At 51.4% G+C, this 24790-nt stretch overlaps 1 protein-coding gene across 3 annotated transcripts in view; it reads left to right on the plus strand.

The window, feature by feature from the left end:
- Nucleotides 1-24790, plus strand: part of LAMC2 (laminin subunit gamma 2) — a 31145-nt gene extending 6355 nt beyond the window's left edge. Inside the window, exons 4-25 of one of the 3 annotated variants that reach the window (XM_062581157.1) lie at nucleotides 5103-5293; nucleotides 7589-7718; nucleotides 8812-8910; nucleotides 9636-9772; nucleotides 10624-10746; nucleotides 11392-11581; nucleotides 11880-11992; nucleotides 12330-12548; nucleotides 13256-13435; nucleotides 14195-14428; nucleotides 15538-15674; nucleotides 16604-16757; nucleotides 17066-17271; nucleotides 17573-17652; nucleotides 18143-18280; nucleotides 19231-19375; nucleotides 19676-19825; nucleotides 20398-20512; nucleotides 20953-21152; nucleotides 21777-21935; nucleotides 22036-22135; nucleotides 22654-24790. In XM_062581157.1, the coding sequence (XP_062437141.1) occupies nucleotides 5103-5293; nucleotides 7589-7718; nucleotides 8812-8910; nucleotides 9636-9772; nucleotides 10624-10746; nucleotides 11392-11581; nucleotides 11880-11992; nucleotides 12330-12548; nucleotides 13256-13435; nucleotides 14195-14428; nucleotides 15538-15674; nucleotides 16604-16757; nucleotides 17066-17271; nucleotides 17573-17652; nucleotides 18143-18280; nucleotides 19231-19375; nucleotides 19676-19825; nucleotides 20398-20512; nucleotides 20953-21152; nucleotides 21777-21935; nucleotides 22036-22135; nucleotides 22654-22904 (3451 nt within the window). In that variant the 3' untranslated portion in view covers nucleotides 22905-24790. Of the gene's footprint in view, nucleotides 1-4618; nucleotides 5294-7588; nucleotides 7719-8811; nucleotides 8911-9635; nucleotides 9773-10623; nucleotides 10747-11391; nucleotides 11582-11879; nucleotides 11993-12329; nucleotides 12549-13255; nucleotides 13436-14194; nucleotides 14429-15537; nucleotides 15675-16603; nucleotides 16758-17065; nucleotides 17272-17572; nucleotides 17653-18142; nucleotides 18281-19230; nucleotides 19376-19675; nucleotides 19826-20397; nucleotides 20513-20952; nucleotides 21153-21776; nucleotides 21936-22035; nucleotides 22136-22287; nucleotides 22541-22653 lie in introns of those variants that run through there. The other 2 variants (XM_062581154.1, XM_062581156.1) reach the window with 2 other exon arrangements.

Here is a 24790-nt window from a genome sequence, read left to right on the forward strand (position 1 = left end):
TGCAGAGAAAAGGGATGCTTGTACCATGAACTGCTCAGAAAGCCTCTTCCTAGTAAATGTGCACGTTTGCCAGTGATTGCACGTGTGCTTCCTGGCTTGGCCACTGCATATGTGCCCTGGGCGCATCGAGCTGTAGAGCATAACGCAGCAGGGGCTGTTGGGGAGGGGGTGGTGCTTGGCTCTGGTGCTGAGGTCTCCTGGGGCGGGTCTAGGTCTCTTGACTTAGGTGGTTCTGCAGGCTTTTGAGATGAATTGGGGTGTTGGGGGGCTGCTAGCTTTCCAAACCCTCGTAAGTGGGAAAGAATGGAAGGAAAAGAAATGGGCTGTGGTAGGTGGGGCTGGGGGAGATGTTCCTGAAGCTGAGCAGTGGGTTTGGACAGAAACAGTTGGTTTTGAATGCTAAGCCCATGACTAACTGTCCATGCCAAGCTGAAGATGGCTGTGGTGACAAATAAGTGCAAGAAGCGCATGTCTAATGGCCCTGTCTGCAGGGACACACTATGGGCAGAGAAATGGAAGTCAGAGCCTGCCCAAACCTCCCCTTTCTTCCTCATTCTGCTCTTGTCCCCTTGATAGCAATGTCTGTCTGCACTCACTGGGGACGCAGGAAATGGCTCCTGGGAACAGAAGGAAGGAATGAGCTTTTCAGAAAAGCTTTCAGGTGCCAAGGTGAAATCCTTGGCATGTACTGATCTGGGGAAGACCTACCAGACAGCAGAGCTGCTTAGAAGACAGCCAGATTCTCAGCAAACTACTGTCCCTGCCACACACTCCTAGGACTGGTGTTGGCTGCACTGCACAAGAAAAAGGAAAGGGGAAGACAAAAAAAATGTGGTTTTCAGCTCTCAACGTAAGGGAGAGAAATTGCGGCACTGTTAATGGCTAAGGCCAGAAGTAGCCTGTTTCTCACAGGAGCAGACAAGGTGGTGTCTCCCTGCCGAATGAGTGAATGATACTGCTGGAACCCCGGGAGACCAAGGCCAGGCCTTCATGGAGTAAGAAACCTGGGAAGTCCTGCAATGGGGAAACCTGAGATTTGGAGCAGCAGATGATAAACAGCCTTTCGGGTCACTGCCCCCAAAGCGTCAACCGGTGCAAAGCCAGCAGGGCTGCCTGCCCGTTGGGCTTGCTCATCTTGCAGGAGAGGAGCAGGAGGAAACTGGCTGGAGAGTTTCAGAGAGGGGCTACATGTGCTGTGACAGAGTCCTCACTGCATGCAAACTGGTGGTGATTTGTTTTTGAAACAACGGGTCATTGCGGACTGGCTTATATGTGTAGGGCTGTCCGATCTGTTCTGCTCAGACCTAAGGCCAACCTCATTTCCTATTTTTGAGAATTTCAGAAGATAACAATTGAGGTCAGGAGCTGCCAGTCTCCTTCCTGCTGCCTTTTTGTTGCTAGGGTTTGTATCAGCACAGCAAACAAATGTTTTTCACGCTTCATTTTGTTGGGTGGAAATTTGGAGAATGACGTCTTGCTGGACGTGAGCCCTGGACCTCCTTCATCCTGACCTAGCACTGAAGGATTCCAGCTGCAAAGTTTCCCTCTGGAGTCTGTTCTTCACAGCAGCTGGAGAACTGAATTATCCCAAGGTAGAGTCTCAGGTTACCTGACTGGAAAAAGGATCTTTTCCTCAGTCAGCCCTCCTCTCCCTGCTCCCTGAATGCTCCACCTTATTAGTAACTCTAACATTTAACCCTTTTTAAAGATTAATCTGCTTGAGCTCTCAGGTTTCTAGGAGAAGACCAGCCACAGGAGCAGCCTGTGTAGGTGAGGCTGCAGCACTAATCTGCAACAGCATCTTAAAAGGCTACGTATCAGCGAGACCTGAATCCACGCCAGGGCTGGAGAGTTGGCTCTTAACATGCTTCAGCCTTAAAACAACACCTGAAAAAAAGACTTTTGTTCCCTGGGGGGTTATAATCGTGCTTGTAATTTAGTAACCCAGTGAAAAAACCCTGCAGATTATGTAGAGCCATCAGATGATGTGTGGGTGGAATTAAGAGCTTTAATGGGGGGAGTTGAGGGGGAGTGTCACACTTTGAAGGCGAGTTGAAGTATCTTGAGAAACTTCTGTGCTGCTTCGTTTAGGCGATTGTTTTTATTCTCTTTGCACATTAGTCAGTAGTGTTGTTCATGAGGTTTTAGGTTTTTGTTTTATTTTTCCCCTTTTTTTTTTTTCTTCATAAGAGGCAGAATTTCTGCACCTGCAGATCTCTTCTTTCCAGCAGGCTGGGATGGAAGAACAACTTCTGTGGTTGGATCAGTCTCCTGGTAGCCAGGCTGCAGGGAAATATGTTTGTTGGAGCTGGATAATCTCTGTCCCTGTTAGTGGCATATGAGGTCATCTTTTTTTCTTGGCTGTTGCTTGCTGAATGTGTTCGTCTGGTATGTGTATATTAATGGGTGTGTGTGAGGGTATCTGTCTGTGCACACGTGTGAGCGCAGGGTGCTGCATACTTAAGAAGTGAGAGCAGAAGGCTTAGCATGGTCCTGAGGATCGCAAATGGAGAGGACAGGGAGCTTTTTCCCAGAGCTCAGCTGTGCCCCAGGAGTGCTGGGAAGGAGGAGTCTTCTCACATACAGGATGTAACTCGCTGTCACATCCGTTTTCTGCTTGCTCTTGAGGGTCATCCACCTCCCCCAGCTGTTGGAGAGGACCTCAGCCAGGGCTAGGCAGCTAAGGCCTGTCCTTGAGGGTCTGGGGAGGCTGAGGGTGAGTTTCTCTGAGATACAGGCTCACGTGTGCTAGAAGCTGGTTTAAGATGGTCCTTTCCAAACGGCTTCAGAGTGTTTGTTCTTCAGCAAACTCTGATCTCTCCTGAACTTGAAGATCCTGCTTTTCCCCTCAGCTTGTTTCTTCTTCCTGCCTGTCTTTCCCAGCTGTTCTCTTGAGCACATCTGGTGAAAGTTTTAGAGCTGGGAAGCAACCAGGAATGGCCAGGAGAGAATTCAGCTCTGCTCAGAGGCTGCCGGTAGAGCTGTACAGCTTGGATGGCTCCAGGTTCCCGGTGTCTAGGACAGGGGGTCTCGGAGGGTACAAGTTACTCTGGGCAGTTGCTCTGTAGCAGTGCGAAGAGGTTGTGCAGCCCGGGCAGCCTGTGTCCCCAGCCAGGTTTTGAGGAGATGGTAGTTTAAAAAAGTGCATGTCGTCTTAAAGCCTGGAATCATCCTGTGGAAGTGTCTTGGGGCAGAGACACGGTCAGGAGCAGTGTGATACAAAATACAAAGTCACGTAAGAAATCAGATAGGGCTGCAGACATGTTAAAGTGATCTTCATGTCACCTCTTCTTTAAGAGCTCGCGACAGATCGGGTGAGGGGAGCTGCTCCATACGGCAGTAGATCGTTTTCCCACTGCCTCCAGTGGAAGGGATTTCCGTATGTGAGCTAGGAGGAGATTTCTTTAGGGCTTTAGTCTGCAGAATTGCTGAGGAGCTACATTTGCAGCATTACATTAACGATAAAAACCATTTCCTGACTATTGCCTCACTTGATGCTCAGGATGAAGATCGCTGTGACGCTCCAGAGGTGAGCGGGGGACAGAGCAGTGGGCACCTACCCATTTTCCCTAAGGAAAGTTCCCAGTGCCTTTATCAGAGCTTATCTCTGCTTATTCAAAGATCTCGTTGTGTTTAAAGGCCTCTGTCTGAAATGGCAAGGTAGGAGAACGGCTTCCCAGTCCGTGATGGTATGGTGCTCCGGAGCGAGGCAGGTTGCTTTCTCGAGAGGCGTAAATAACAAAATTAGGCGTTGTTCCGAAGCATGTGGAAGTAACATGGCAAGGAGAGGGCCTGTGTCTCGCGAACGCGCCGCAGAGGGTCCCCGCGTGGGGAGGCCACGGGGCAGGGCCGCGGCTGCCTCGGCAGGCTTGTCCCTGGGAAGTCACGCTCAGCGGAAGGGCAGGCTTCTGGAGGAGGCCAGCCTCATCCCACCTTTCTGGTCACCTGCCTGCAGGGCCCGCAGCGCCCGGGCTGCTCAGGTGGGCCCTGCTTCCTCAGGACCCTCGCAAGGCACTGCTGTGGCCTCTGAGCTGGTGAGGCCACCAGCAGGCGAGACTCTAGGCATCAGGAGGGACAAGAGCGCTCCTGGGCTGCCGGACCTGTGGGGAGCAGCGATTTGGCTGTCCGGGTGCCGCTGGGCCCGGCACAGAGGGTGACATCAGCTCGGCGCGGGTTGGCTCGGCAGCGTAAGCATCCGCCTCATCTGTGGGGATGTTTTCCAGGCCTGGAATGCGAAGCGTCGTGCCCGAACCTGACATATCGCCTGGCAGCCAGCCTGCACCTACCCGCCGTGCCTTTCCCTGCCGAGGGCGCTCGAGATCTCCGCGGCTTTTACCTGACGGCGGAGATGCTTGGAGGGCAAAGCTGCCGGAGCTCGCCGAGGGCGGGTGGGAAGGGGCGGAGGTTTCTGGCTGGCAAGGTGGGATGTGCTTCTACTGCTGCTTTTCCTTCTTGCTACCTAGCCCTTGCCGATGTGCACGTGGCTGGTCCTCGGTGCCATCCGGCTCCCGCAGGAGCATCTCCAGCTCGGTGGGCTGGGCAGCCCTTCCAGCCTGACGGCGCTGCTGTGCGTCCTGGCTCCATGCAGCATTTTGAGCCATCCAGCAGGTTGTGGCATCCAGCTCCACACGGCAGCTTTCCTGTCACCTGGCTCCTCTTCCATCTGCTCCTTTATTTCAGGCTCATCTTTAAAGTACAGAACGAACATAAAGCATGCTAAGGCCTGCATTTACCCTGCCCTTCCTTCTCGCATTTGTCCTGGAAATAATTGGGAGCAATGTGCTGGGAGAACCATCTGGTGCGTTTTGGCCAAGCTCTAGCCTCGGCGTTTGGCTGGGAAGGTCTCGGTGCCGTTCTTGGCTCTGTGTGTGCTCGAAGGAGCCAGCGCAGCTGACTGCTTGGCAAGCGTGGAGGGGCTCTGGGGCCTGGAGGGGAAGGCGGTGAATTCAGATGTGGGCCAAGGCTCACGATAGCAGAGCGAGAAGGGGAGGTTGCCTTGCCTGTGCTTGTTCCCTGGGTAGCTGGAGGGCTTTGGCTTCTTGGGCAGGTACCTTTCTGTCTAAACGCTGCCTGTGTTTAGGGCTGTCGTCATCCATCCTCCCGGTCTGCGACTGCAACGGGATGTCCAGGCAGTGCATCTTCGACTGGCAGCTTCTGAGGGAAACGGGCAACGGCTACCGCTGCCTCAACTGCCTGGGCAACACGGAGGGCCCCCGCTGCGAGAGGTGCAAGGAGGGGTACTTCCGCCAGCGGGAGGAGGATTGCTGCCTGCCTTGCCACTGCCACCCCCAAGGTACGTGGGCTGCGCAAGGGCGAGGCGTTGGGTCGGCGTGCCGGGGGCTAAAAGCGCGTGTGTGTTGGGATTCACGCTTAATTCTGGTACCTCTAAGCAAAGGGCCCCCGAGCCACGCTCCTCGCATGCCACGAGCTGCGGTGGGGCAGTGGCTGTGCCGGGTGCCAGCCTGGCAGCGCCCCGAGGGAACTCGGGTACATGGGGTTGCCCTGGTGTAACCCCTGCATCACTGCTCCTCTCCAGAGAGAGGACTCAGCCCCAGGAGGGGTTTTTCATGGAGGCCTCAAATTGTGTTGCTGCCCTAGCCGTAGGCATTTGCCACCCCCCGGGTGTTCCCTGAGGGGCTCAAAGCCTGGACGAGGCCTTGGGCGCAGTTTAGGGACCAGCATATGGCATTTGATAAGTCTCTCTGCTGGTGTGGGGCAGACACACTGAGTTTTGCCATTTCTGCTTCTTTTCAAGGAGCAGCGGATAATTTTTAAGCAGCACCATGCAAAAGAGGCCAAGTTTGAAACTGAATTATGGCAACTGAGAAATCCTTGCCTGACTTGTATTTGCACTGGCCAGTTTGACATGTGCTAGTAGGACGTAGCGCAGGTCCTTGTGCCTGCTGTCGTCCCGTCTCGGCTGCTGCGTGTGCTAAAGCCAGCTGCCTTCAGAGCTGCTCAGGGCTCAAAGGCCATGTGGGCACAGAGGTGACTTCTAGCAGTGGTCTGCTGCACCTCGGTGCTCTACCCTCTCTCCATCTCTCCTGGGCCACGGTACTGAGCGGTTCAGACCTCTGAGCAGCTGCAGACTGTAACCAGGGTTTCAAATCGACCTGCCCCAAAACAACTCGCTATGCCTCTACCCCATGCCGCCTGCCTTTTCAGGACAGAGCCTACTCCGCTCTGCCCAAGGTCTGACACAGTGCACTGCCCTGATCAGAGGTGATGTGAGCTGAGAGCTGCCCTGCAGGGAATTAATAGTCTCTCCCTGCTTATAACGTTATCTCAGCAGGTGGTAGCCAAACCCTGATGAAGGGAGCTAAGGCTTTTGCCCAGCTTCATGAGTCAGGTCCGTGGCTTCCATGCCGTGGGCTCCACAAAGGCTATTAATGGCATCATGAAAGTGAACGGGTAATTCCTGAGTTCAGTGTCATGCCTCAGGGCCTGGGGTAATGCCAAGTGCAGCCGTGCTTTGGGATGGACGAAAGAGCTTCAGTCTCCCAAGCTTCCCTGGCTGCTTCTTTGCTGCCATTTTAAGAGGAACTAAAGGCTGGAGTGTACGCAACGGTGGAGAGATGGGATTTGTAGCTTTGAGGTGTTTTCCATGGTTCTCGTGGTGGGACATGACTGCCACAGGGAGAGCTGCTTCACTCACGCTCATCAGACCTCAGCTTGCTGTCCGAGTAGGTAGCTTGCAGCTCCTGCACTGAGATGCTGTAGGTATTCCAGTGGCTCTGTCACCACAGAAAGCAGATCACCGGAAAAACCTGCAAACACAGAAAACAGGTGACAGGAAATGCAGAGCAATAGGCTCCTGTTGCTTTGGGTTCTTGGAGGGAGAATATCACTTTGAATGTCCCCTGTGCCTTGGTGCCGAAGGGATAGGGACAGTGCCCTTGGCTTTGGCATCCTTTCCCCTTGGTGCTTGTGTCTGCACAGTAGTAGTTCAGAAGAGGAGCCTGCCAGGTCAGGAGAAGGGTATAACGCTGGTGTCATGTGGGAAAACACTGTGTAATTCCACGGCCCTCAGCCGGATGGCATTTAAATCCTTGTAGCTGCACTGGAATCAAGTCATGCAGCGTATGTCTGGCAACGAAAAGATAATTTCCTGCTTGCTTTACATTCCGTGGGTTCTGCCTCATCCTTTGGGATGACCCTGGCTTTATGGCAGGGACAAGGATCCCTGCCTTGCTCGTGTGTATCACCTCGAAGCCCCCGGCGGCTGCCTGGGAATGAACTTTTGCAGGAAGACCTGGTATCTTAGAACCATGCTGTGATCTCGGGATGGAGGGGGGAGGACTAGAAGCCAAGGTGGAGAAGCTGCTGAAAGGGAAGCGTTTGCAGTCCGAGCAGGGTGGTGCTCGGCACATTAACCCTTCCCAGCTGATAACCACCCAGAGCCGCCTTGTTACAGGTACGTCAGCCCCTAAAGTGAGTGGATCCGCTGTGGCAAAAATCCGCTTTGAATTTTTCATTGATTACCCAGAGGTGGAGTGCTGCGTTTGCGCCCGTGTCCTGCGGGGATTGCCGCTGGCAGAGGGTAGCCAGGATGGGGCCTGTTTGCATCGTCCCTGCCCTGTCCCTGTAGGTGCCTTGAACCCGCAGTGCGACAGCGATGGCCGATGCAGCTGCAAACCTGGGGTGATGGGCAAGAAGTGTGACGAGTGCCAGCCGGGCTTCCACTCCCTCTCTGAGGCCGGGTGCCGGAGGAACGGGCAGTAAGTATCGGCCACCGTCCGCATCCTCCTGCTGGAGCGTGGAAAGCTAATTCTCTGGGGCTGATCTCCATGCCTCTCCCCGGGGCTATAAAGAGCAGGACTGGCTGATGCTGGCCTGTGCAGAGGCAGCTGATTTTCCAGCTTTGCTTGTCAAATCCACTGGTAACTATGAGCCTAACCCCGTGCCATTCTGGGAGTGATCAAGCTGAGGCAGAAACTGGACCTCCTTTCTGGCCTGCAGAGCTCCCTGCTGCAGGATATCATCAAAATAAGAGCTTAACAGCGCTCCAAGGTGGTTGTTTTTTTATCAGGATCACACGAACAGGCAACAGATGGGCTAGACCATGTAATCTGGCCACACGTGCACAGCGTTATTGTCCCTTGTAAGTGCTGCCCTCGTGCAAATGGATGCATATAAAAATTGTGTTCTTGAATGCAGGTATTAATTGAGAAGAGTCTATGCCAGAACCTCTTTCTCTGTTTAAATGGAGCTTCTTCTATCTTGAAAACTGTTTTTAGTTCAGCCTCCCAAGAGCAGTGTCCTCTTTCTCCTTGCTTTTTCACACCCTGATAACCCTCTGCTCCTGGGTGTCCCCTGCCCTCCCCACCCCCAGCTGGGGAGCCCACCGTGCTGCTGGGTAAAAGGCAGAGGATGGCTGCAGGCAGAGGGTGGGGGTGAAGGGCGGCTTCCAGAAGCTGTGCTGTTGTTGTGCCTTGCCTTCTCCTGAGCCTTCTGCCTCTTCCCCAGGGCACAACTGGCTTTGGAGCACAGCCAAGGCTTCATAAGCTCAGCAGAGCTTCATTGTACTCTTGTAGGTGGGTCTTGCTGAAGAAACGTACTGTGATGGCTGTGAACTGGTGCCTTGGGGTGTCCTGGGGCCGTAGCATCAGATGTTGGGCACCGTCTCAACTTGGCAGCCATACCACTGCAAGTACATTACTGAAGGAGATGTCTCAGATGACTTTTCCCCCCTGCAATATGGGATTGGTAGCTGGCCACTCCACTGGGCTTCTCCTGCATCAGGTGTGGGGTGAATTGAGCTCTTGGGCTGAACTGGAACTCACCTGGAGCTTCCTGCTGTCCCTGTTGCAGGAGCCTGCAATGTGAGTGTGACCCAGCTGGGAGCACCGGGGATTGCATCTCGGGTCGATGCGTCTGCAAGGCAAGCACGACCGGAGAGCAATGTGACAGGTAGGAGTCTGACTACTCCGTGATTTGTCCTCCATCTCCCTGGCAGTGATTTCTGGTTGGCCCCAAAGCATTTCACTTGGCCATTCTGTTCCCCAGAGGCCGCAGATGCATCTCCCATCTCCCCTACATGCCTGAAGCGCAGCATGCCTGACCCTTTGCTTTCAACGGCTGCAAGCAATCCCAAGGCTATACACCATTCCCACCTCAGCCCTGTCTTTCCCTTCCGTGACTGCCAGCTCTGGCCCCAGGGAGTCTCCTTGAGCCTGACAGTGACCATCTGTCACACAGGCTATGGGGCCTTCCCTGCACGGGGAAGAGATTAAGAAACGTTCCCCTAGCTTACTACTAATGTGAAGGAAGGGTCTTCAGGACTTGTTTCTGTAATTTAATCCCAGCACCACCCAGCAGAAAGTTACTAGTAATGAATTCTGAGAGTAGAGCTGCATGGCAGGCTGACTCTTTTAGAGGAGAGCCAGAGGGCCCAGCACCCGCTGTGGCATTTGCGCCTTTCACAGGTAGTTGCTGGGAGATGGAAGACCTCTCGCCACAGCTCAGTGCCTACAGGCCTGTCTTGCTACCCCAGTCCAGCAGTAACCCAAAATACGGCAACAGCTGTGTACGTAGCTGTCTTTGGGTTTGCAGTGTTGCACGTAGGCTTGTGTGGTACTGAGCATTGGCAGAAGAGGAGAAAACAGACACTAGACATAGTGATTTTTTTTCTCCAGGTGCAAGCAAAACTTCTATAACTTGGATGCAAGAAATCCCATGGGATGTTCCCCGTGCTTTTGCTACGGACACTCAGCTACATGTGCCAGTTCTGAGAATTACAGCATCTATAAAATCACCTCCACTTTCCAGCACGGTAAAGCCCAAGCAGAGCATTCACACAGCTCCTGAAGGGATGTTTGCAATCCCTTCAAATTCTCCTGAGAAAGGGGCAGAGATATTGAAAACTATTGTGCAAGAGCCTAACAGAGCCAGCCATTGTGTAGTGTCACTGCTGCAAATGATCCCTGCCCTGCAGCTGGAGTGTGCTCTGCCTCATGAGGCACTTGACATACTTTTCCTCCTTGCAGTGTGGGCATTTTTCATAAATATTTGGGGAACACTTCACCTGGTACTTGAGACACTGTCAAATATTCAGCTTTTTCATGCACTTGCCATTGCCACCTTTCAGATGCACACACTGTGGGAGATGTGGACTAGTGAGTGTGAGCATGCAGTTGGTGGGCTTGCTGCTGTGTCTGCCACCTCTGCGTTGGGCTCAGTGGAAGCATTTCTGAGAGCACAAGCGAAGCAGGGCTGAAAGGGGGTTTTAATGCAGTTGTACATTGTCTTTGACTGAGAGAACCATCTGGTTAGTAGCGCTGTTCAGAGGAGGCCCTGTTCTTTGTGGGATGATTTGCTGATCGTAGGCAGAAGCAGGATGCAAGGACAGGGACAGTATAAGCTTGCCTTGTGTCTTTCCTGCTTTTTGACAGGGGTAGCCCTGTACCTATCCTGGGATATCTAGAATAAGGGGCTAGTAGACTATGAAGACCATAAACTGACCATGGTTAGATGTGTCTATACAACCAGGGAGGGGAAGTAGTGCTGCCTTCTCAGTGGGCAAGGGATAGAGGGCCACAAATTAGATGCAACTTGAGAAAGCACTTGCAATTCTGGCAATGCCTGTCTGTGCTTGACCACAAGTTTCTCCTTGTTTGCTTCTAGGCACTGAAGGCTGGAGAGGTGTCCATGAAAGTGGGTCCTCAGCCCAGCTCCAGTGGTCTCCACGCCATCAGGATGTATTTATTGCAGCAAGGGCATCGGAACCTATATATTTCATGGCACCTGGTAGGTGTGGGTGTATTGAGTATGTGCAGGGGAACAGGTGAAGCGTAGAGCATCATACAAGGAAATTGGCTTGAGCCCAGACCTGCTTCTCCAGGCTGATGCATTGCTACCCTGCAAGGTCTTGAGAAGCTTAACCAAAAATTCACCTAATAAAGTCCAAACAGCTGTTCAGCCTGGCTCTGTTGGCCAGCCTTTGGCATATACCAGCTGGCAGGAAGGAATTTTTTGTAGTGGTACTGCTAGAGTCAATGTTGGGGTTGGGGTTGGGGTGGGAGAAGGGAGTTTGGGGCTGTGGTAGAGCCTGATTTCAAGGTAAAACATGGGGTCTGGACAGACAGCTCTCTCTAGTGGTCATGGGAGGCTGGCGTAGAGCTGGCTGCTGTCCAGGGAAAAGGAGTTGTGGATGTGCTTTCCTGGGTTTGTGGCCCTAGTAAGGAATGGACAGACTAAAAGGCTTATCCTGGGGAAGGGAGGTGTTTGCATTAATCTCCTGAAACAGTTGAGGATGGTGGCAGACAGCACAGATGGCATTGCCTGTTCCCTGTGCTTGGTTTGACCCCATTAGCTGAGTCTTTGGGAGGAGGGCAAGATCTTAATTCTTTTATTTCTTCCCTCTGATCTCTTGCTTGCTCTCTCGCTTGCCAGCAAAATTCCTTGGGAACCAGCAGCTGAGCTATGGCCAGACCCTCTCCTTTGATTATCGTTTGGATCGAGGGGGACGTCAACCTTCTTCACATGATGTGGTCCTGGAAGGAGATGGCCTGAGAGTCACTGCTCCTTTCTTGCCTCATGGGAAGATCCTGCCCTGTGGCATCAGTGAGACATATACATTCAGGTAAAAGACTGAAGGTTTGGGATTCTCACCCCTGGTGTTTAGGGTAGAAAGGAGGTGGCTTAATTAGTTGCCTAGCTTGGGTTGGGTGCAGTTCATGTCCTTCTCTTCTGGAATGGCAAGGTTACGTTGTGAGTGGGGTGGTAGATGATCTGTCTTGAGACTGGAATAGATGCTTTGCTCAACATCAGTCGTGCGCAAATAGAGGTTGTCCCCCAAAGCTTCGGGTCCAGGAAGGAGACGGGAGAGAGCAGCCAGGAAATCTCATTTTCATTTTCTTGAACATTTCTGTTTCTGTCAGGTTGGATGAGCACCCGAGCAGCAAGTGGAGCCCAAGGCTGAATTTCTTTGAATATCGCAGGCTGCTAGGAAACCTGACAGCGATCTGGATCCGAGCCACATTTGGAGAGTACAGTAAGTGGGGAGAGAACTGCAAGGGATAGCACAAGGCTTAGGTGTCTTCATTACTGGAGAGACACCAAATATTTAACTTCAGAAGAAAGCTTAAAAAAAGAAAAAAAGCTTGTCCTAAACTGGACAAAGTTGAATTGTGGAGAGATTAAACAAGAAGCCTACAGCCAAGGAGTGAGAATAGAAGAACCTAGGCTACAGTCAGTCTGCCCGCATGTGTTGTAGTTAAATGTGTAACCTGTACAGATCACAAGTATAAGCATGAGGAACGGGCAGACCAAGCTATGCGTTTGGGCTGGAGCTTCTGGTGCTGTGGGTAACCTGCTGCATCTCCCTTCAGGTACAGGCTACATCGATAACATCACCTTGGTGTCAGCGCGACCTGCGCCCGGAGTCCCTGCTCCCTGGGTGGAGCACTGCGACTGTCCTGCAGGGTACCAGGGGCAGTTCTGCGAGCGATGTGCTCCTGGGTACAAGAGAGAGGCTTCCAGCCTGGGGCCTTTTGGCATCTGTGTGCTGTGCAACTGCCAGGGGGGAGGAATCTGTGATCCAGACACTGGTAAGAAAATACCCCACAATATTGCAACGTAAAGTCAAAGTAATGCACTTTTTACTAGGTTAAAATTGACTTGATTTGGTGGCTCCTAAATCATCCCCTCTTCAAAATCTCTGTTCGTGGATTCTAAATGTCCCTTCCTCTGTTCTGATTCAAAGTGAAAAGTTGAAGTTAAATCATTAGCATTTTCCAGGAGATGGCAAGCCCTGTTTTCTTGCTGTAAGCATCAAGTGTAAGACTATTGAGCAGGCAGTAAAGAAGGGAATTTATGGCTCCTGGGGAGCTGTACCAGCTGTAAAAGATCCACCCATCTTTATTATGAATATTGTGACCTCAAGGCCTTATGTGGTCTCACCCACTGCAGCCACATCTCTAAGCAGTTACTGCTTGCCCCTGAGACTGGCAGAAAAGTGGAGCTTCATTATGCTGCTCTGAGCCTGTCCTGCTGCAGGAGCAGTGAACGCTCCTGTGGCACGATGGACTGAGCAATAGAGGAAGGGAGCCGGGGAGATTGCAGTGCTCCAGGGGAGCCACAGGTGCTTGTGCTGCTTTGGGTGGCAGGAGGCAGCAGCAAGTCCGGCAGCGCGACCGCCAGTGAGAGGACACAAGGAGGGGTCTCGCAGCCGAGGGAGTTGTGGAAGGTGCCCTACCGAGGAGCAAAACGGGTGAGAGCAAACTGGCTGTCACAAGCCCTTCCCTTCTTCCCTCAGGTGAATGTTACTCTGGAGATGAAAACGTGGGCAATAGTGTCAGCTGCCCATTTGGCTCCTACAGAGACCCGCGGTACCCTCACAGCTGTAGGCTGTGCCCATGTGAAAATGACCAAAGCTGCTCCATGACACCAGGCAGAGAAGAAGTTGTCTGTGATGGCTGCCCTCCTGGAGCCACTGGTAATGTCTTCATTTAGTTTGTTTCTAATCAGCTTTTTTCTCGAGCCTGGTGGTGCTGGAAAGGGATGGGATGAAAGACGGTGTTGTTCCTTCAGTTGGCCCTGATACTAGCCTGTCCCCAGAGCAGGATTGAGCTTTACTCTGCCTCAAGACAAGATGTACGCTCCGTGTCAGGCAGGTCATCGAGTCTTCTCAGCCTGGTTTCCCCACTCGAGTACCATTTGGTTTGTATCTCGGTGTTCCAGCAAAGCACCAGGATCCATTGTGTGTAAACATGCATGCCTGGAAGAAGTTGTAGTCTGAACATGGATGGAGAAGAGGATTGGTAGGAAGGGGAGGGAGGAGAGGGAGGAAAGGAGACACAAAACATAGGAAGTGACTTGCCCAAGGCAAGTCATTACACTCAGCTTTCCAGAGCTTCTCCAGTGCTTTGTGTATCAGACCTGACAGCCTACAAACATGCTCCTGCCTAGATTCCATTCCCAGCCCCTGTTTCCTTCTCTCTCCTCAGCAGAGGTAGGAGGCAAGGGGTCTCCTGGGAGGGGCTGACTCTCTGGATTTCTGGAAGCTGTGAATCTGCCCTTCACTGTACAGGAAGAGCAGGTTCCCCTCAAAGCGAGTGAAGACACTCTTGTGTGGATCCAGACATTGCAGGGCGCAGCAAGGCCGAATGCCTGTGCCTCTGTGGGGCAGAGGGAGTTATCTGGCCTTTCGGTTTCATTCTGCAGTGTGACCATTGCTTTGCCTCTCCTTTCTCAGGTGCCAACTGCGAGTACTGTGCCGATGGCTATTTTGGAGACCCCTCGGCTTCCAGGCCATGCCAGCCTTGCCAGTGTAACAACAACATTGAGCCCAATGCTGTGGGCAACTGTAACCGCCAGACTGGCGAATGCCTCAAATGCATCTACAACACAGCTGGTTTCCACTGTGACCGCTGCAAAGACGGCTTCTTCGGGAACGCCCTGGCCCCCAACCCCGCAGACAAGTGCAGAGGTACAAATGCCCTGCGAAGAGCCTGCATGTGTGTGTAGGGATATGTTGCGAGGGGCTGTACTCGGTACAGGAGACTTCTTCCCACCACTGGAAGCCCCAAGCCATGTGGTCCAGTGCATAACTCCTGAGGCACTGCCAAACCTGATCAATGTAAAGCAGCTCCCTGGGGCCCACTCTTGCCATATATGAACAGATCTGGGCTGGATGAGGTGCCTGTGTGAATAAAGGAACCGGAGACGGGAGGGAAATCATTAGTGGCACGGAGGAAGGTTGACTGCAAAGGGGCCGTGCATTTGTACTTTGGCCTTGCGGCTTTTCTTGTTTGCTCTGTGCTTTGAGCAAAGGCTTGGGCCCTTTGCAGAGGTGCTGGCTGGTGTTTGTACTTGGAGCACTTACCAGAGCGGAGCCAAGGGACACTGAATACTTGCAGTGTTTTCCAAGCCAGCTAATGTTTCTGTTAAGCACCAGCAATGTGGGAAGGAGGTGTGCATTCCTGAGGGGAGGAAGATTAAGTAGGATTTGAGCGCTATGTGTACGTCAGCATTGCAAAGGCCTAGGGAAGGTGACTGCTACAAAAGCTGCTAGTGATGATGGAAAGTGGAAATCGAAGAACTAGAGCAGGGAAGGATTTGTTTACAAAAGGGGTTTCCTAGGCTGAAAAAGGACTCTAAAAAGCAGTCGCAGGATTTTAATGATTACAGTCTCAGTTTACCTAAGCACAGCATTTACCGCAGCGCTGTGCCCCTGCCACAGTCACCCTGCCTGTTATTGGTTCCAGCCGGAGGCAGGAGCCTGTAAAGTGCTCATAACAGTTCTATTGGCTTTTGCCAGGGCATCCTGGCAAGGCACTGGGCAGGCTGAAACCTCTTCTAAAAGCAAATAGCCAAAATATTTGGAGAAGGGAAGCACTGAAGGTGACAGAGGTTACAGCAGCACATTTGGAGGTGGGTATGGCTGGGGAGGTGGAAGCTGTATCTGTGGATAAAAGGTGCGGAAACAAGACTGGAGGAAATTAGGGGAGGCTAATGGGTGGAGAGATGTGCCAGGACTGAGGTGGAGGAATGCTCCTCTAATCTGTGCTGCCTTCGACCTGCTGTTGTGCCTTGCAGCCTGCAACTGCAACTCGGTTGGTGCTGAGCCCCTGAGGTGCCAAAGTGATGGGAGCTGCATTTGCAAGCCTGGCTTTGAGGGCCCCAACTGTGAACACACTGAGTGTCCGGCCTGCTATGGCCAGGTGAAAGCACAGGTGAGTACGTGTTTGTCAGCCTCAGCATCTGTGCTACAAATTCCAGGTCTCTAAAGAGAGAGCTGTGCTGGTCCTTTTGAGCAAACCTAGAGGTTGCAAAGAGCTTATACAGAAGCGGGACCCTGAAAATTCTCCCTTTCAGAAATGGGACTGATTAGCTGCCCTCCCCTGGAGAGCTCCGACAAGACCTGGCATGTTGCTTGCAAACAGTGCAGGGCAGATATGAGCTCTGTTTGTAGCTGTTGTCTTCTTGTCGGCTCTGCTCTGGACAGAGATCTTTCAACCTAGGAGATGTTCAGTCAGCACTTGAACTCAGCACTGGGCCAAAAGACAGCGGGGGAGATTCTTCTTCTTTCCTGGGTTTTCCTCTTTCTTCCTCAGCAGCATAATGTGGAAATTTATTCAGAAGTGCTTAGCTTGCTTCTGTTATAGCTAAATCTTTCTTGCTGTGTACTGAAAAGTTAGGCACTGCAATTGCTGCCAGCCTAGATCCACGGAGCCCAGAAATGGTTACCCTCTGCTGTCTAGCTGCCAGTAGGCAAATCTCTGATGCTGTGCTCCTGCTAGCCCTAAGTGGTAGCCTTGATCACGGCTGCAAGCAACAAGGCAGGGACTGAACAGAAAGGGGAGCAGAAACACAGTTACTTTCTAGTATCTTGTGCTGGCCTTTCTGTGAGAGTGAAAACTGATTTTGCAGGCTGTGCGTGAAGTTTGCATTTGTATTGTTGATTCAACTGACAGAACAACAGCCTTCTAGGACCACCGGCCTTACGCACCCTATAGCAAGCCCTGTGCACCCCAAATATGAGGTCTCGGTCTGTTCTCCTTCCCCTGTCCCCTGCTTGGCTATAGATCTGGCTCATGCCCTGGCCTTTATACCTTGGGTTCGGTGTCCTGCTCACTGCTGGTTTGATCTGCTTTGGTCATAGGTGGACCTGTACTTGCAGCAGCTGCAGGAGCTGGAGCTGCTTTTCTCAGAGGTGCAGGCTGGTGGTGGGATCGGGAATGAAGAGCTGGAAGGGAAAGTGCAGCTGACTGAGGAGACACTGCGAGCCATCCTCAGAGAAGCCTTGAGCTTACAAGGTACCACCCAACTGCTCTCCTGGGATGGGGCTGGAGGAACAGGAGAGGGAGCTGGATATCTTCTTGGAGTCCTTCAGTAGAGAGGAAGGGAAGAGATTGGTCTCCTGGGAGATGACCTGCTGGGGCAGTTGTGTGTCCTTTCCTGAGCACAGGCACAGCAAGGGACTGACCAGCACACCTGTGTTCATGTGGCAGGGAAGGGGGAATCTGTCGTACTGGAGTGGGTTTTTGCTTCAGAGAGCTGTCTGTGCCTTTTGGCTAAGAAATGGGTTTTCATCCAACTGCTGCCTCTTTCACCATGTTGCCAGCCTCCGACAAATCTCTGGGAAGCCGCGTATCCAGGATGAAGGGGCAAGAGTCCAGTTACCAGAGCCGCTTGGATGACATCAGGGCAACAGTGGATCGACTGAGGTTTCTTGGGAACCAGTATGAGAAGCAAGTGCAGGACACCCGGCAGCTGCTGGAGAGGGCCAGGGTGGACCTGGACCGAAGTGGAGCTACTCTGAGTAGAGTGGTAAGAGCATTCTCATGTAATACACTCTTAGTCCAGCCCAGTCAGGTTGAAAAAGCCTGTGGAGATGTCAGAATTTAATGTATTCCAGTTATAACATTCATTTGGCAGGAGAGGAGCAATTCTGGTGAATGTTACTGGCCCCTTGCTGTAGGATTGGGAACCTCTGTTTTTATGAGGAGCTGCTGGCAAGGGTCTTTGGAGAGCTTTAGAGGTTTAACATGCTCCAGTCACTTTTTTTTCATTGTTAAATCAGAAGTGAAGGCAAGGAACATCATTCACACCTCTGTTCCTTTCTCTTCAGACTATTCCAGTTTCAGACTTTCCTGGAGGCTCAAATAAGTTCCTGATCCTGGCCCAGGAGGCTCTGAGATTAGCCAACAGGTGAGTTGGTCGTTGTATTGGCCAAACCAAAGGGACAGAAGCCCTTTGGGGGAACTAGAGGATCCCTGTTTTGGGATCTAACCTAGCCCTGAGGCTGCAGCTCCCATGAACTCCATGCCAGTCCTGATGCAGAGGAACATGCATCTGCCAGGTTGCCTTTGCTGACCTAAAAAGCTGTTCCCTGTTTCCTTTGAGAGTGGTATCTGCTGGCATATTTTGGAAGCATCTTTCTGGCCAGAGTTTGACCTATGGGCATCCAGTTGGAACCGTCTGCTGTCTCTTCCCCTGGTGCCACTCTATCCTTGAGAAATGCAGGAAGGAAAAGCAAAGTACATGACCACAAATGTGGGCCCCCTTCTCAAACATGTGGTGTTTCCTGGGGAAATCTGTTCCAACATTGCTGAATAAAACGACAAAGGAACTTGGTGGAAGCAACTCAAGTGGCTGTGGGAAGCTTTTTATTACAAGGCAAGTATTCATTGCTTTTCAGCCACATGCAAGCAGCCAACATGATTGAGCAAGCAGCAAAGGCGGCGCAGGATAACTCGCAGCAGGCGCTGGAGCTGGTGCGCTCAGCTGTGAGTGGAGGGGCAATCATGTCAAGCTCCTTGCAAGGGCTGCTCAGGAAGTAAGTTCACAGTGTACTTGCATGGATGTCTCGGGGGGGGGGAGACACCCCACGGGTGGAAAGGAGGATGTGGGGGTGAGGAGAGGGATAGTGAAGTGTCTATGCCCCGTTCCACACCTCCCAGCTAAGTATCAGAAAGGTGCAGATGGAGACAGGACAGTAGGACAGAAAGGGACAGCTTGTTTGCACGCCTCAGCAGCCAAGATGTAGCATGAGCAGCTCTGCAGAACATCTGCTTCCCGCCCTACAGACCACAGTGGCCCCTGTTGACCTGGCCTCGGCTGTGGGAAGTGGTTTAACACCATGTGTGTGTGAACAGGCTGAGCAGACTCCTGGGAGTCCGTTTCTAAGCACAGTGCAGGCTGGCTTTGGAGGGCAGCGCAGCCCTGTTGCTGATCTGTGCTGGACTGATCCCAAGGATAGACTTGGCCCCATGTTGTCTGGGCAGATTAGCTTGGTGGCAGCAACTGAGCTGGGCAGAAGAGGGGGAGGTAAACTCTCTGGAAAGGGCTGGTGGCTTTACCTTGTGCCTGTCCAGGGCCCACCATAGTGCTAGGCCTTTGTGGAACTTAAGTGGTACTCCGTACCAAGTTAAGGACCTAAATGGGGCAGTAAAAGAAAATAACCTACAACAGTACAGCAGGGATTAGCAAAACTGCTGCAGAGCCTTAGTGTTCAGTTATACAAACCAGCCTCTTTTAAAGTCGGATGTGTTAGTAAAACAAATCACAGTTACGAAGGTAACTTCAAAGCTGGTGAGATGAGCCCTGGCCTAAAATACTTTTGGTTTCTGAAGTGTGAACACCTCTTGGCTGAGGGATTAAAAGCTGGAGGGCCTTGGAGAGAGCTCAGGAAGCACACGCATGCCTATCAAAGAAGTAAATGTAGGAGATAGCGTTAATGCTGTGGCAAGAGTTTGGCCATTTGGCCGTTACCTTCTATCTGTGCAGATACGAGGAGGTGAAATCACTGGCTGGAGACCTGGATGTTGAAGCTGGCAGAACAGCTTCTGAGGCAGACAAGGCTTATCAGGGCAGCCTGATGCTCCTCAGCTCCTTGTCTCACTTGATGAAGGCTGACACTGGATCCTTTGAGGTGAGAATTTTGTGCCTGTGCATGTGGGGCCAAGAAATCCCCTTTCATCCTCCTTCAAGCCGTCGCTACTGCTCCTGTTTCCCTTTCCATCCACTTAGCAGGATAAAGTAGCTCAGACTTTCTAGTGCTCCATCTCCTTGTCCTGGTCAGAGAGGCATCAGTTACGCATGTTCGCACCCTTTTACTGTTGCAGCTCACTGTGGTATAGGTACAAACATCCATTGCTCGCCACTTGCTGTGTTTCCTAGGGAGCAATAGGGAGACGCTGGGCCTCCAAGCAATCGTGTCTTTGCATTTCAGGGGGAGGCAACCCGGCTGAAGCAGGAAGCAAACACTCTCATGAGCATGGTGGACACATATATGGCAGAGTACAGGCAGCTGCAAAGCCGTACAGGCCTCTGGGAAGAAGAAATCAAGCAGCTGTTGCGGAGAGGAGAAGGCGAGAGAGCGGTAAGACATTGACTGTGTTACTTCAATTATTCCTGCGCTGCGGTCTGCAACCTGAGTCATCTTTAGCTTGAGCTGGAGCCACAGGCAGGTAAGTCTCCTCAGACTGCAGTTGCTATATGCTGTCCCAGCCTGTTCTTCAAAGGAGACGTAGCTTGCTTGCTCCGCTGCAGGATGGCACCTTTCCTCAGAAACGGAGCCAGTTCAGGTTGGTCCCATCCTCTTCTGGCTCCCCTGGAGCCAGTTGAAGATGTCACCATGTGCTCAGTGCACAGGTTAAAGACCTGCTCCTGAAAAGGTTTGAGCTAAGATGACTTCTGATGTCTGGAGTGGGTTAAGGGGCCCACTCACAAACCTGTGCTGATAGACCAGAGACTCTGGTAGCCTTGAGTGGGGGATAAAAGTGGGCTTTGGGAACAGACTGATGGACAACAGCATTTTCACACAGCATGGGCTCTTACAGACTGCACGTGTGCTTGTGACACAGTCCCTGTGACTGCTCAAGGAGCAGGCTGATACTCCTGTACTATAAACTTGATCTGCTCTTTCTTTGTATCCCTTTGGGCCCACAACAGACATTGACTCAGCTGCTGTCCCGAGCGAACCTCGCCAGGAGCATAGCCCAGGAAGCTGTGAGTGCTGGCAACGCCACTTTCTACGAAGTTGAACAGATTCTGAAAAGCCTAAGGGGTAATTTTCTTGGTTCTAATGTATTACTTATGTCAAAGTTTTGTGTTAAAACTAAACTCACTCAACAGGCTACAGATTGCCTTTTCCAGAGTTGTGCACAGTGCCAAGGTAGTGGGCAGCATGTTTCTTTGAATTGTATCTGTGATCGGGATGACTTCCAGTGGGCCCAGTGATCATTTCAGGCACACCCTGAACCCTGAACCCTGAGCAGTTCAACAGCTCCTATGAGAAGGAGCAAACACCTGTAGGAATTTCTCTCTCTGGCAATTGCCCTTTTCTCCCTTTCTTTCCTGCACTGTCCCCATGATAGCCAGACTTCAGTGTAGGAGGGAGAATAGCTATGTCTAACCCAAGCTGTGACTGAGGAGAAGCTTTTTTCTCTGCTGTGTGGCATTTCATGAAGCTTACAAATGCCTTGTTTTTGCATGCATTTCTTTCAGGGTTTAATATGCAAGCGGATGACAAGAGAAGGGAAGCAGAAGATGCTATGAGGAGGCTACCAATTATTGGCAACATGGTCACAAGTGCCAAGGACAAGACTGACCGAGCTGAAGCAGCCCTGGGCAGTGCTGCTTCCGAATCAAAGATAGCAAGCAGCATCGCAGCAGAAGCAAAGGAGATCACCAGTGGGATTCAGCAGGTAAGGGCAGGCCTTGTTGCTGTTGCTGGCAGAAAATGGTTTAGAAAGAGAAAAAACAGAGTAAAGAGGATATGGCTGGAGACACCAGAGGTTCTGGTGGGCTTGATCCCTTGACTTTTTGTTGGGTTTGTCTATAATGGATCCTGCAGAGATACCTGAGTTGGCAGTAAATGAGTTAGCCAATAGCCATGGGAACAGAGGGATCTCTGCAGGCAAAATTGTCTCTTAGGAATCTCTGGCATCTCACTGCAGCCATCTCTCTGTTACCCAAGCGGGTTTTGTGTAAGTTCCTCTGCCTGTCACTTCCACAGTTTGAGTACCAGAGGTAGCTGACAGGTTTATGAGAGTCCAAATCTGGTGGTGGTGGAGTCTAACTCCTAAACTGCATGTTGTAATTCTGTGTGGTCTCCCTGCTGCATCCTAGAGAGGTGACCACGATCATGGAGACAATTCCTAGCACCAGCAGTAGGGGGAAGCACATGAAGGACATGAGCAAGTCTGGGAACCTAAAGAGGTCTCAGGGGCCTGTCAAAGGAACCGGTTTTCACTGTCTCTGTGCACCAGTGCACCCAGCCTTGATTTCAGCAGCAGTCAGCTCCTCTGAGAATGCTTTGCCTTCCCTAGGAAATTTCACGGCTGAAGGTGGAAACCAACAGGACGGCGGATGGAGTCCTAGCTCTGGAGAAGGCAGTGGCCACCTTGCAGCGTGAGGCCAAAGAAGTGGATGGTGAATTTGAAAGGAAGGTGTCAGAGATTGAAGCAGATGCCACTATGATACAGGAGGTGGGTCCCTGTCTCTCACTCATGTCCCTTCTCTGTTGTTTTTCTGGTGACACCTCACCTTACAGTTGCCGCCTGGCTTTTTTTTTCTTTTTTTTCCCAGACAGCTCAAGAGGCTCAGAGTGCCCACGCCAAGGCTGGCCAGGCAGGGGTGGCAGTGCAGGAGACGCTGAGCGCCCTGGAAGAGCTGCTGCGTCTGATGGGTAAGTTTCCCTATGCTGCCATAGTGCGTAGCTGAAGCTGGGCCACCACTGGGCTCTAGGTAGGGGCTGCTGAGAGCTCCTTTCTGCTTTGCTGTGAATCTAACCAGGTGAGACTGGTGAGATGTGCAGGGAGTCTTGTTCCTCCCTTTTAGGCAGAGGCCTGTGTACCTGGTCTCATAGAGGCTGAGGATTAACCTCTGATTGCTGGAGTCTCAGGACATTAACTGCAGGACAACCCCTTTTTTCCCTGCCTGACTGGGCCTCGTGGCAAGAGGTTGATGTTGAATGCAGATGCCCACTTCCTCTTACCTGCACCATTAGCCTGGTGAAACATCGCAATTTAGGGTCAGTTCCACGCTCCAGAAATGGTGTTTCCTGTTACAAAAGCAGTTGAATATCTAACACAAGCGAAGCAGCCAGATGCCAAGTATTTTGCAGGGAGCTGAAATATCTGGAAAAATCTAGTTCTCAGCTTTCATCTATGGTTCCCTCTTCCTTGTTTTCCTCCTGTGCAACAGACCAGCCAGATGCTGTGGATGATAAAGACCTGAACCACCTCGAACTGACTCTTGGTAAAGCAAAGACCAAGAGGAACCAGTTGAAGGAACAGATGTTGGGGCTGGAGCAAACAGCCACACTGCAGAAGCTCCGAGTACAGACACTGGAGAAGAGCATTGAGGACATCCTGGCAGATATTAAGAACCTGGAGGATATTCAGAGAAGTCTTCCTCCTGGCTGTTACAATACAAAAGCCATCGAACTACCTTGAGTGAGCTCTGGAAAGACTGCAGTGCATGTCAGGCTGAAGACGGGAGATCCTGGCCCAGTCACTCTCCCCAGAGCTGGCAGGACCAGCTGCATTTGATTTTGGTGAATTTAACCTTACACTTGAGTTCAACATGACAGCTGAAGTTCACATCATCACACTGGTCCCAGAGAGTCCCTGATTTTCAAAACTGTCCGTCCTTTGGTTACAGGAGGAAGGACTGACTGCATAAAGGTGCTACTGGCTGAAGAATAGCCCATTCCTACAACAGCTCCTCCAAGGCATAGATGGGGGCTGCGTGGTGCCACTTTTAGGAGTTTGCAGGGTCTCCACCACCTGCGGATCCCCTCTCCTGGTCTAGCACAGACAGAGGGACCGAGTCTTTCCTTACTGTTTGTACTTGCATGACCTATTCCTCCTCATGTTCTCCCATAGGGTCTTCCTTGCCTTCTGTAACTCAGTAGATAGGGAATGAACAGTGTGAAGTAGGAATTCAGGTGAATTTCAAGCCATGGAACTGCTGTTAATTCCTGTTGTTTTCCTGCAGGTCCAGTCCTGACCTCAGTGCCAGCAGTGCTGGTGCAGTTTTTGGCTATGGCTTAGGCTAGTTAGCATCAGATGCCACTGTGACCTTTTTCGAGAAACTGCAAGTCTTCCACAGTGCTTTTCAGTAAGGTGGTTACTGTTCTGCTAGAGGAAAAAGAAGAGCCAGGTTGGTTTTGTGCTCAGGGTCGTGTGCTAGATGGAGGAAAAAGGGGGATCTGACACTAGCGTGTTAATGAAGGGGTAGAGAATTGCTAGGATTCATCAAATGAGAAGTTGTTCCTGCTCCACTCACTTCCTTTACCCTGCAAGAAAGAAGGGGCACCACTTCTTCTTTTTCCTACATTTCTTTTTTGAGCATGTTAACTGACAGCACTTGAAGGATGGCTTTCATGTTCAAAGCTACTGTTTTGCAACAGCAGGTCTCCCTAGCATCCCCATATGCACACTCACTCATATGCACACAAGCACAACCCTTCCTTCCCAAGCCAGGCAGCCTCCTGGGTGTCCCTGAGCCCATGAAAAGCAAGTTCCTGTCTCTTCTGCACAAGGACCAGAGATCCAGTAGCACTTGTTAACAAGAGTAGGAGCTTTCTTCTAGGGATCATAGCCAAAAATAATGGTGTTTGAGAGTTTGGACTCAGCCTGGTGGATTGCCAGCAACCTAATTTGGTGTGTTTAAAGAAAACCTGATGAATGTCTTAAATGTGTCTCCACCTCTGGTTTGGTGCTGTCCATTCCTTCCCCTCCCCCATGTGGTGTTGGATGTTTCACAGAGAAAACTCTAGTGCTAAAGTAACTGTATGCAAAGTTTTGTTTTTCTATTGTAATTATCTCCTGATGAGAGCTTGGAGGAACTGTGACGTTCCCGATACTCATCTTCTGTTTTCTTGTGGGTTCAGCTCCATTTTGACACCATTTCCAGCTTTTTGACACCACTTCAGGGATTAGAGCCCAGGGGCAGCAGATGCTGAGACTGAACTCTGCTGAAGAGCCCTGACCTGGGTGGTGATGAAAGAGGACTCTGAGACTGAAGAGGGAGGACGCTTTGGGGAGATGAACTTCTTATTCCTTGTTAGCTCTGGTTCTCTGACAAAACAGTGCCAATGCTTTTGCTTGATAAGGATATACTGAGTAATTGCCTGTGTCATGCTTTTATTTAAGTGATATATATTTTTGCCTTTGGCGTGTTTTCCTTTTCCGATTGTGCGGTATAGGATAGGTATTGTGGATGTGACTTTATTTTCCCTTGAGTTGGATTTCCTCAAGGAGAGGAAGTCAATAAATAATGAATATTTTTGGCTGGATCTTGCTTACTGGTCTGTTTTCTCTAGCTGTGTGTTTTG

This window comes from Rhea pennata, chromosome 8, assembly GCF_028389875.1.
Source record: "Rhea pennata isolate bPtePen1 chromosome 8, bPtePen1.pri, whole genome shotgun sequence".
Taxonomy (NCBI): domain Eukaryota; kingdom Metazoa; phylum Chordata; class Aves; order Rheiformes; family Rheidae; genus Rhea; species Rhea pennata.